General features: G+C 42.3%; 1 protein-coding gene across 1 annotated transcript; it reads right to left on the bottom strand.

Annotated features, from left to right (window-relative positions):
* Positions 1-554: 554 nt before the first annotated feature.
* On the bottom strand, positions 555-11094 carry LOC144077014 (hydroperoxide isomerase ALOXE3-like). Its single transcript, XM_077604441.1, has 15 exons — positions 10983-11094; positions 10553-10899; positions 9368-9572; positions 9209-9290; positions 9000-9122; positions 8195-8298; positions 7587-7753; positions 7324-7467; positions 3977-4180; positions 3007-3093; positions 2761-2930; positions 2564-2685; positions 2379-2479; positions 2140-2310; positions 555-1580 (listed from the first exon to the last, which is right to left on the bottom strand). The coding sequence occupies exons 2-15, from the start codon at positions 10688-10690 to the stop codon at positions 1401-1403; spliced, it is 1998 nt and encodes a 665-aa protein (XP_077460567.1). The 5' UTR covers positions 10691-10899; positions 10983-11094; the 3' UTR covers positions 555-1400.
* Positions 11095-11615: the final 521 nt, after the last annotated feature.

The raw sequence follows: 11615 nt of genomic DNA, 5'->3' as shown, positions 1-11615 counted from the left end.
CATGTCCTGAGGTGATTCTGCAATTTCACGAGAGGATTTACCGAGAAAAGGTCCATTTTATTCTCATAAAACGGTAAGCTTTTTTTCCTAATTAATTAATGATTTTTACTTAAATGTGTTCAATGTGAGCATGTTATTTTTTGAGTGGTAGCGCATTTCCCCCTTTAACGGTGCAGCTATTTATATACTTTTGTTGTCAAAGTTACAAACAAAGTGGCTTTATTTTTAATGTCCAATCCATTTTTAACAGTCCAAAAGGATTTTTTTTACTATTTAAAAATGTCAAAATATTTGGCAGCCATTGACTTTTTCTAAATTGGGTTCCAGTAAATGTACATACTCAATTGCGAGCTTTCATTGTGTGCTTTAAATATGTAAATTCAGCCATGTTAATTAATCACACACCTAAATTCTTGGTTGATTTTCATTGAAAGCCATGCGTATATTGAATTATTCCACGTCCTCCAAAACACGTAAAACACATTTGTTGCATTGCTCTGATGAAGAAAGGGCACAGGATGTTGGATTGATTGGTTTAATGATTATTATTTTTTTTTTACATTGCGTCATATGCATGTTTACCATATTCCAAAATAGCGCAGAGCAGAATGTAAATAAATGTTTGATTGACAGAAATTTCAGTTGGCTTCTTTTACTCAGTTATGTTTTAATATTAAATCATTTTCTTCATCAAATGAATGGTATTGAAAATAAATACCAAAGCTATATTTCGATTTGTTGTATTATCTGATAGTTGGTCTAAATAGTAAAAAAAAGCTTTCCTATACAAAAGCTGTAAAATATATTTATTTTAAATGTCAATGCTACAATGTTGATGTCTGAAAGGGAAATTGTTATCAAATAATTAACATACTTTCCCCAAGTTGTTCATTAAAGGCCCTCAATAATGTAACTAATGTAATATTAGCACTTACATTATTTATAGTGAGGGATTTAAAAAGACTGTCTATAGGAGAGAAAAAAATCAAGTAAATCAGTGTTAATATCTTTGATGCTAGGTTTTAGCTGAATTTAAAATGAAGTTACATTTGCTACAACTAATCTGAAAATCCAGCAAGTGTAAATTGTATATTCAATACCAAAGAAAAAAACTTGTATTGTGCGTTCGGTGATGCTTAAATGTGGACGATAGGGAAACCAAATTAAAGCAACTCAAGTGAAACTTGCTCTGCTATTATTAAATCCGATTTTAAAGGCATGAAAGTTTTCCACTTGTATTTTCACATCATTCAAACATTTAGATGATAAACAGCTCCACTATGAACACGTAAAACAATTCCAGAGGAAAATGCAGGTGAAATGTTTGACTAGCATGATGTCTAAAAAAAAAAAATCCAGTTTCATCATTCGGTCAAATGATCTGAGCACTTTTGGTCATTTTAAATGGACACGCTGTTCTCCACATTACTTGGATCCAGGTAAGTGTAAGGGATTTTCAGATAAGTGTTTCTAGAGAAGATTTTGTCGGACAGCTCGTCAAGGCTGGTTCGAAAATCCTTCTGAAGCTGACGGGGGGTCTCCTCGGTGAAATGCTCCTCTGGGTAATGTCCCAGGGGGACCTGTCCACACCAAGAGTAGCCGTCAATTACGTGCGACTTTTCTGCTATTAACAAATTCTCGAAAACGTGGGGATTTTCCTTTTAACTTTACAGACTTCTGAGGGTACTCCCAATTGAAGTAGAAGCTCAGGAAGGAAGCTTTATATTTCTTTATATTTTTTAATATACAGGGTGATTGAGAAGTAACTCCCTATTCTAAAGTCCCACTATCACACCTTTTTTTTTTTACACACATTAATTGAACGTACCTGTTCAGAGTATTAAAAAAATTATTGATTATGTATACATATGTATGTGTATATATATGTGTATGTATATGTATATACATGTGTATATGTGTATGTAAATGTGTATATATGTGTACGTATGTATATACATGTGTATGTAAATGTGTGTGTATATATATGTGTACGTATAAGTATATACGTGTGTATATGTATGCACATGTAGACTTGAAATTCTACCCTTTCAAGGTAAGAACTAAGGGGGAAAAAATAACCCTAACGCAGGATGAGCATTTTTTTCCACAGATATTTTTCCTGAAATTTGCTTTACTTACAAAGTCTGAAGTCTGTTGGCTGAGCAGCCAGGTGGTGGCCATTCCCTGGGCGGTCACGCCCTTAGTTGGCAAAGTCTGCAACACGGTGGCCTCGTTTGCCTTCCGCTTTTCGCTGGGGGGAGCTTGCTGCAAGGTTGAGGGGGTGTTGGGCATCCAGCCGCCATAGTCGAACTGCAAATGGTTTGATTTGAATTCAGACTGGCCGGAATAGAAAGCAAGACTGGTTTATTTGATCTCACCTGTCCGCTGTTTACAGCTGCATGCTGGGCCGAGCAGGTGAAAATCACCATGGTGACAAATTTTATCAGATCTGACACAGTGGTGAATCTCTGCGGGATTCCTGGAAGGGAAAAAAATAGGCATGGCAGAGCTGCTCTCTCTCTCTGGCGGAACCGTGGGAAAGATGGCGATCCGGAAATCTCACTGGATTTTGGATTGGAAAGGAATCCGAATTCAAAAATGTCCGCGATCCACATCTGGAGCTCCGTGTCTCGCTGGACATCAGAGTCGCTCTTGTAGTAGTGCTGGATAATCCCCTCCACGAATCTTTGGGGAAAAATGTGGGTTTAATTGTTTAGAGAGCGAGGCTTCTTGTTGGCTTGGAGGCGGATCTTATGGTACTCGTTGATGTAGTCCCACAGCTTTTTTCCATCCTCCCTGTAGTAGAAGTTGGGCACATCCTCCATGTCGCGATCGGCAATGCTGTCAGGGAGGCAAAGCGACCTGTAGGTGGTCTCGGACAGCACTCGCTCCAAGATCTTGAACAATGCTTCCCCGCCCGCAGCGGCATTCTGAGACGTGACGAGACCGGTGCTGATGTAAACGTGGGTTTTTAAAAGTCACGTTGAGGGGAAAAACTCCACTTACCTTTGACAAGATTGAATCTGGTCCAATTAGCGCGTCTCGAGCTAACACATTTATATACAGGGTATAGCGAGTGTGGGGTACCAGGAGCTAAAGGGATAGAGAAGGGTGTCAAATGTGCGGGCGTTGGGTCATAAGTGGCCCGCTAGCGCAGGAGTGGCCAATTTCAGGTCCTTGAAAGCCGGTAACCGGTCTGTTTTTTATATCTCCTTCCTGTAGCACACGTGAATCAAATGATCAACTCATCAGCAAGCTGTCCAGAAGCTTGATGCCGATCACGCTTATTTCATTAATGTGTGTTGCTGGAGGGAGATATGGAAAATAGACCGGGTTGCGGCTCTCGAGGACCCGACTTGGCCACCTCTGATGTATAGTAAGACTTTTTCTTCAAAAAATGACCATGTATAGTAAGGCTTTTTTCATAAAAAATGACCATGTATAGTAAGGCTTTTTTTCATCAAAAACGACCATGGCTACGTAAGGCTTAATTTCATTAAAAAACGACCATGTATAGTAAGACTTTTTCTTCAAAAAATGACCATGTACAGTAAGGCTTAAAAAAAAAAAGACAATGAATAATAAGGCTTTCCTTTACAATGCTCATGTATGTATAGTCAGGTTTTTTTTCCATAAAAATGACCATTTATAGTGACGCTGAAAGGTGAGAACTTGGAGAATGCGGAAATCGAGCCGACTACCTTTTGCATGGTAAGCTAAGTTGATGATGAGCTAAGTGAAACTTTGAGGGTGCAGTAATCAATCCATTTACCTTTCGCATGATACGATGGTAAGTGAGCACCCTACCATTTGAGGTAGGCCAATAAGTGAATTTTTAAGGGCAAAAATAAAATGGTCCAGCCCACATGAGATCTAGTTGCCATTAATGTGACCCGCGAATCAAACTGAGTTCGAGGGAAGGACCATAAAGTGGGATTTTGACTTCTTTTTTTTTTTACCAAAACGTTCCAGTTACCTTGTACAAGGGATGCACCATTGGAAGATTGCGAAGCAGCGACACTGCAAAAACTTCGGCCAGTAGATGAGTGCGCAGTAAATGCGCATTGAGCTGGTGTTCGGCGAAATAGGCGCTCCGCACAAAGATTTTCGCCAACAGCCAGTCGTGATGGGAGTCCGTGGGGAGAAAAATTGGGTTGTCCTCTCCCGGCTTCTGCTTCAGCTAGCGGAGAAGGAATAAAGCACTTTAATAATAATAATAATCGGACATAGGCCATGTCGTCATTACCACAACACAAAAGCCTACTTGTCATCACACGCAGAAACTGCGTGTGACGAAATTGATGGTGCTTCTCCATAAGCTACGTTTAATCGGCAAAAGACCTAAATAAGTGTAAGTTACGGACTTGTAATCTGTCATTCGGCTGTTGTGGATACAGGTCGCTTACCTCTCGATTACCTCACACTGTCTTCCACTTACCTTACTTCTAGTCAGCTAGTAGGAGGCAGATCACCAACCAAACATCTATTCATATACCGCAGAAGGGAATGTGTGTTATGTTAGCGCGAGTTTAGATGTCTGATGGATGTGGGGAAAAAACTGTCCTTAAGCCTATTTGTCCGAGCTTTGTGGGACCTATAGCGTCTGCCAGAGGGCAGCAGCTGGAGCAGATTGTGACCAGGGTGGTAAGGGTCCCCTATGATGTTCTTGGCTCTGCTGAGGTAACGAGGGCTGGCAATGTCTTCAAGTGAGGGCAGAGAGCAGCCGACAATCCTCTGGGCAGTGTTAATCACTTTCTGCATGGCCTTTTTGTCTGCCGCCGTGCTTCCAGCGTACCACACTGTGATGCCGTACGCCAGGATGCTCTCTAGAGTGGTTCTATAGAAGGTTCTCAGAAGATTGGTGCCCAAGTTGTTCTTCCTAAGTACCCTGAGGAAATGGAGTCGTGTCTGAGCCTTCTTCACCACTGCCGTGGTGTTTGTAGACCATGAGAGCTTGTCCGTGACGTGGACCCCCAGGAATTTAAAGGACTGGACCCTGTCTACACATACTCCATTTATGAGGAGTGGGGCCAGATCTGTGCCGTGTTTGCGAAAGTCCAAGATTATTTCTTTAGTTTTCGTGTTGTTCAGTGTGAGATTGTTCACCAAGCACCATGAAGACAAATTGTTGACCTCATCTCTGTAAGCCGACTCATCCCCTCCTGAGATGAGTCCGACCACAGTGGTGTCGTCAGCGAATTTGATGATGGCGTTAGACTGGTGGGTGGGTGTACAGTCGTAGGTGTACAGGGAGTACAGAAGAGGACTCAGTACACAGCCTTGAGGGGAGCCAGTGCTTAGTGTAATGGAGGAAGAGAGGTGGGGACCAAGTCTAACAGTCTGTGGTCGGTTGGTCAAGAAGTCCTTTATCCAGCAGCAGATTGAAGAGGATAGTCCAAGGTGGGAGAGTTTGTCAGTCAGAATGTCCGGTTTTATGGTATTGAAGGCTGAGCTATAGTCAATGAAGAGCATCCTCACGTAGTTCCCAGGGTGTTCCAGGTGGCTCAGTGCTGTATGAAGAGCAATGGCAATAGCATCATCAGTGGACCTGTTTGCTCTATAAGCAAACTGGTGAGGGTCAATTGAGGGAGAGATTGTATTCCTGATATGGCGGGCTACCAACTTTTCAAAGCACTTCATGATCACAGGCGTGAGGGCAACAGGCCTATAATCATTCATGCTGCCAATGGTTGGCTTTTTGGGGACAGGGATGATGGTGGGAGATTTCAGACAAGATGGAATGATGGATCGTTGCAGGGAACAATTGAAAATATTTGTGAAGACTCCAGCCAGCTGGTCAGCACAGGCTTTGAGCACCTTCCCAGGTACTCCGTCTGGGCCCGCAGCCTTCCTGGTGTTCACAGACCGCATTACCAGTCTCACTTCCTGTTCCCGGAACGTCAGTGTATTGCTGCAGGGTGGTGGTGGGGGTGTTGAGACTGGGTCTGATTTGTCAGTCTCAAAGCGGGCAAAGAAACGGTTCAATTTCTCCGCTAGTGAGGCATCTGCAATAACAGACATATTATTGTTATTGTAGTTGGTAATATGTCGTATTCCTTGCCACATCTTCTTTGGGTTATTTTCTGTGAAGTGCTCCTCAATTTTTTTGGTATATGCTGCCTTGGCCTTTTTAATGCCTCTTTTCAGCTCAGCTCTGGCAGCGCTATATTTTATCTTGTCCCCTGATCTAAAGGCGGAGTTACGGCATTTGATGAGTGCCTGTGTCTCATTGGTCATCCAGGGTTTTTGATTAGGAAAAACCCGTATTCGTTTATCTATAGTGACGTTGTCGATGCAGTTTTTTATGTAAGAAAGTACAGAGTCCGTATAGTCCTGGAGGTTGTCGTGTACAAAAAGTTCCCAGTTGGTGCGGGAAAAACAGTCCTGCAGCTGAGAGAGTGCGTTGTCGGGCCAAGTTTTTATTGTCTTTATTTGTGGCGTTGTTTGCCTCCGGAGTGGAGTGTAAGCGGGGGTGAGAGATAGGCAGAGGTGATCTGATCCAGCTAGGTGAGGGAGGGAAGTGGCTGTCAATTTGTCAAAAAAAATTGAACTTTGCTGTCAATGATGCGGTCGTGCCTTTCTAGATCGTATTTGATGAAGCTGTCTGAATTACAATATTTTTTGGGACTATAAGTCGCACCTGAGTTTAAGTCGCCAGCCAATGCTAGTGATTAAAGTAACAAAAGTAAAATGGACAACAACTAGCTAAATAGGTATCTGTTAACATAACAGTTGTTCAGATAACTCTACCATAAAAAAAAACAATAGAACAGGCTGTCGGTGTTCAGAAGTATTAGTCGCAGCAAAAAAGAGTGATTCATAGTGTGGAAAACTATTGGCAAGGTGAAATTTTTAGTCTGTGAAGAGTAAGGGTGAATTTAAAAAAATAAATGAAATAAAATGAAATCAAATTTGCAGACTTCATATAAAGTCTGTCGGCAAATGGTTGTCACAAAATTGTTTCCAGTAGCGGTTGTTGTTGTTGTTCTTGTGGATGCTAACTTTAAAGTCCCATTCTTGTTATTTACGAAACAAAGGTCTTGAGACTTTGTAACAATAGGCCAGTATCTATCGACCCTTAAACTCCATTTTTATATTGCTTTATTTTTGTTGTATCAGGGCTGATGAATGACTTAATGCGAATGGAGGGCACGCAACCTGTATTGTGACACGTAAACGATCAAGACGCTTTCTCTGACCAGAAGACGCAAGGAAGCTCAGAAAAGAATCCAATAAGGTGTTAGCACGGTCCCGTATGCCAAATCCAACACCAACAAATTTCAAGTTGTCGGAAATCGATGCATTTGAGTCAACTTAAATCACCTGAATTGCGATGGGCATCAGGGTGTCATCAGATCTTTGATGAAGCAGAACGAGGGGCGCCATCAAGTGTTGCTGAACCCCATCGACAATGTTGGCGCGCATCCCATCCAGGTTCTTGAAATCGCACAGGTATATGTTGCCATACTGTATAGAGAGCAAACAAATCCACGCGCTTTGATCGCAGATGCTACAAGGATCGCGATGGCGAGCTAATGCACTATTGATATTCTCGACATTGGAAACATCCGGAATAAAAGCCTTACCTTCAACTCCTGATCCAAGTTGGAATTGTTGGGAAAGCGGATCAGGTCATCCGTCACGGGGAAGTTAGCGGGCAGAATTTTGATACGTTGAATCAAATTGGGATTAGTGCCATTTAGAAACTGGTAACCAAACAGCCAATCTTCCTTCCAGTGTTTCTGGACAAATTCTGACAAAAACACGGTGAAGAACGGTTCGGGTTACCACGTCGCCGATTTATGATAATTCAACTGTTCCCGTCGATTTATGGTGTTTCAACTGTTCCGTTCTCTCGGTTGCAAATAAGCTATTGAAAAGCTTAACTTTCCAACTGAATCTCGGCAATAACAGTAAGTACAGCGTCCAATGTTGGATTTGAACCTTAAAGGGTTTTGATGTCAATTTAAACTTTAATAGTGAACTCTGAGACATTTACGGAACTTCGGGTTACGTCGCTAGCGTAGGAACAGAACTCGGTCGTGACTCAAGGACTCCCTTGAATGCGACTACTTCCCACTTGCGTGGCACACACATAAGGAACAGACTGACCGAAATGGCAAATTGGGGAAGGAACGTTGATATCATTTTAAACAATGTCGGGGAAAACGAAAGAAGCATTAAGCCTCTGTACCTGCCACTTCGATGCCTTTGTGGTCGAACTTATCGCGGATCTGGTCAAGATTTTTCCAATTTTCCTGGTTGTTTTCCAGATCCCGAAACCAACGCTGGATATACCTGAGAAACAAAATAGCAGCCTTTTCACAATAAACCAAAATGAGATTGACAAGAACAAATCACACAAGGCAGTGCTCTGATATTGATGCTGGCTCCCAAATCACCCAGCTGTTCCTCATTGTCTCGTTACCCCGTTTGTCCATGGCAGCCCACAGTTTTAGTTTGGTCTTTGCCTGTTCAGATATGATGTGATAGATAGTTTTTTAATCATTGGAATTAGGCAAAATAACATGCTTTTTCTCTGGAATATATTGTTCTCATCATTTGTTTCAGATGTAGTGTAATTATTTTTTGTATCAAAAATGAATTTGGTGTTCAAATGTTTTTTTTCAAACTTGAGTCTCGAAAAAGAGGGGATCGTCTTATATTCAGGCCAATATGGTAAGTGTGTTAGATTGGTGTGGAGTTTGCATGTTGTCCCCCGGCCCTGCGTGGGTTTTCTTCGGGTACTCCGCTTTTCCACCCACACCCCCAAAACACTCACGCTAAGCTAGCTGGTTGAACACTCGTCATTGCCCTAGCTATGAGCGTGAACAATTATCCATTTCCTTGTACCCTGCGATTGGCTAGCAAACAATTCCAGGTGTACCCCACCCGGTGCCCGTAGTTGGCTTGCATAGGCTCCAGCACCCCCCGTGACCCTTGCCAGGATAAGCGGTATAGAAAATAAATACGGTAAGGTTTGTAAGGCGCTTGCTTACCCTGTGACTGCCGTGTATCCTAACTCGATTAACTTGGTAAGAGAAAACTGAGCCTTATAGGGCAAGTCATTTGTCCCATCTGCGTTGATGGAGTACGGTATTCCATCGTGAGACTGAGCCCACCTGTTGGGTGAGTAAATGGTTAGCATATTTTCAGATAGTGGACATTTGAAATGTAAAAAAAAAACGTTGTCCCAGTGAACCCTCACTTGTAGGTGCCACTGCGATGCTTCATCTCTTGCTTCCTCGCGTCAAAACCCGGAGAGCTGGTGTCGTCAAAGATCCTCAAAGCTGGCGATAGACAATCGGATGGCACCAGGGTTATTTCTGGGTAGTGCCCAGGAGGAGTACCCAGAAGGACACCACACCTTTGCCCTCCCTGAAGGCATGGGTCTCCCCATCACTGATCCAGGAGTAAATGGGGAAGGTGTAGACTTCTTTCTCGGAGCATTTCACCACCACCTTGCTGGCGAACCAATCATCTTTGGGAATAATGTAATAGTTTTGCTTGTCCAGTTCTATCAGGACCAGCTGTCCGAGGGACTTCTGGCAGCAAATGGTCAAAGTAGTCTTCTGTAAAAGAATAAAAGAGGTGCTCGTCAAAATAAAACAGACTGCACAATTTTAAAGAGTAAATTTTGGAAGAACTGAGACTGGAAGGAAAACGAGTCTAGGCGGCGGGGGTATTTTGAAAGAGGTGATCCGTGAGAGGGGGGGCAACAGGTCGCCGCCACGGCATCGGACATGCTAGCGGGGAACTGTTTTAAATCATGAAAACGGGGAAAACAAGGCTCAAAACGTTATCGAAAAGGCTATCTGGCATTTCAAGAAAGACGGCCAGTAGAAATTGGGGCAGAAACCATTGTTGAGAAATGAGACCTTACCAAACCTGAAGTCAACATGGGAGGGACGAAACATAGGACAGAAAATGTCCTCACTCAAAGCGAACGAGAGTGACGTCCGCGCTGTAGCACATTATTACCACAATTAAATGTACTATGTAGCAATCCTAAACAGTCGAAAGCAGCAAGAGGGGAAAATAAGAAAACCTGTCCCTCTACTCTAATTTAGTTTGTAAACATTTACATTCATGATTGCAACATATTTGCCTACTGTAAAATGAATAAACCTGCCTTTTTGTTTTTGTTTTTCCTGCCTGTATTTTGCTCTACTGGCAACAACCTATTCTACCTTGGACCAAATATAAAGAATCAATGGATGAAAAAATAAGAAAACTCAAATTTAGTTTGTATGTATGTATATACATGATTATCGAAATTTGCCCATTAAAATCAAACGGATATATTGTTTCATATTAGCCAGCCGAGAATTGAAATACTGATCATCATGAAAAGTAGATGTAAAGCATAAAAAAGTACTAATCTGAAAAATCAATACATCTTCCATTTCTGTTTTCCTGCCCATTTTTCTTGTGAACAATCAATAAATCTTACATTTCGGTTTTCCTGCCCACTTGTTCTTCGGAACAATGAATGATTCTTTTAACATAGTTTGGAGACCAATCAAAAATAAGACAACATTTTCATTCTTACCCAGCAACTGATGAGGGTGAAACTGGCCAAGGTGCGGCAACTCTTGCCCTCGGTGCCCACTAATTTAATGTAGACAGGGTTGATGCTGTTAGCGAAGACCTGATTGCCGGTATAGATGACCACCTGATAATTCACCATGGTTCTTTCTCAACGCTTCCAACGCTTTCAAACGGCCAATCGCCCACAACCGTTATTTATACGGTGCATGCTCATTTGTGGGCGTGTATGTGCAATGGTGTCCAATGCACCTTTCCCAAGAAAGGTGAGCACCACATTCCCCTCAGGGTGTATTTTTACAGAATTCCATAGATGGGACTTCACTGGGATACAGCCCGTAGTCATTTTCTCTGGAAAATAAAGCAAAAAACAAGTGCAAATCAGGCATGGATGGTGGCCAGAAGCCAGAATTGTTACCAGAAACTATGTATACCAAGGCCTGATTCTTCGGCCGTGTACTTTTACTGATGTTATATCCAAGAAAATTAATCGTTTTGCGCTGTCTTGTGGTCATTCTGCCTCTGGTCTGGATTGTGTGGTCAAATCTCTCTTTAATTTCGTATTGAAACTCGTACCACGAGAGTCCACTCCTGCTTTCCATTAAGTCATGCTATACCAGGGGTGGGCAAACCGGTCCTCGAGGGCCGCTGTGGGTGCAGGTGTTTGTTCCAACCGATCAGGAACAGACACCTTGACCAATGCGATTTCTGTAGAAAACAAGAAGCACCTGACTGCAATCCACTGATTGCACCAGATTGGTGAAAAGGTGTCTTCTTTATGGGATGGAATGAAAACCCGCACCCACGGCGGCCCTTTTTGGAATAGTTTGCACACCCCTGTGCTATACCCTCGCTTGAATCCTTACTTCTGAAACACTGTCGGTTTCAACTATGCAGAGGAAAACCGTAAAATAAATTATTGTTATTGTACAATTTCAATCGTCAAGCAAGATACCAGCATTTAAATAGTGAGTCAAAACTGGTGAGTGGGACTTGATTCATAATGCTATTGGTAAAGATGAGTTATCATGCAATAAATTGTCACCCTTAAAAAGAATGCAACCCCT

Source organism: Stigmatopora argus, chromosome 7, assembly GCF_051989625.1.
Source record: "Stigmatopora argus isolate UIUO_Sarg chromosome 7, RoL_Sarg_1.0, whole genome shotgun sequence".
Taxonomy (NCBI): domain Eukaryota; kingdom Metazoa; phylum Chordata; class Actinopteri; order Syngnathiformes; family Syngnathidae; genus Stigmatopora; species Stigmatopora argus.
Note: the sequence above shows the minus strand (reverse complement) of the source record. Positions and strands in the feature narration are given on the sequence as shown.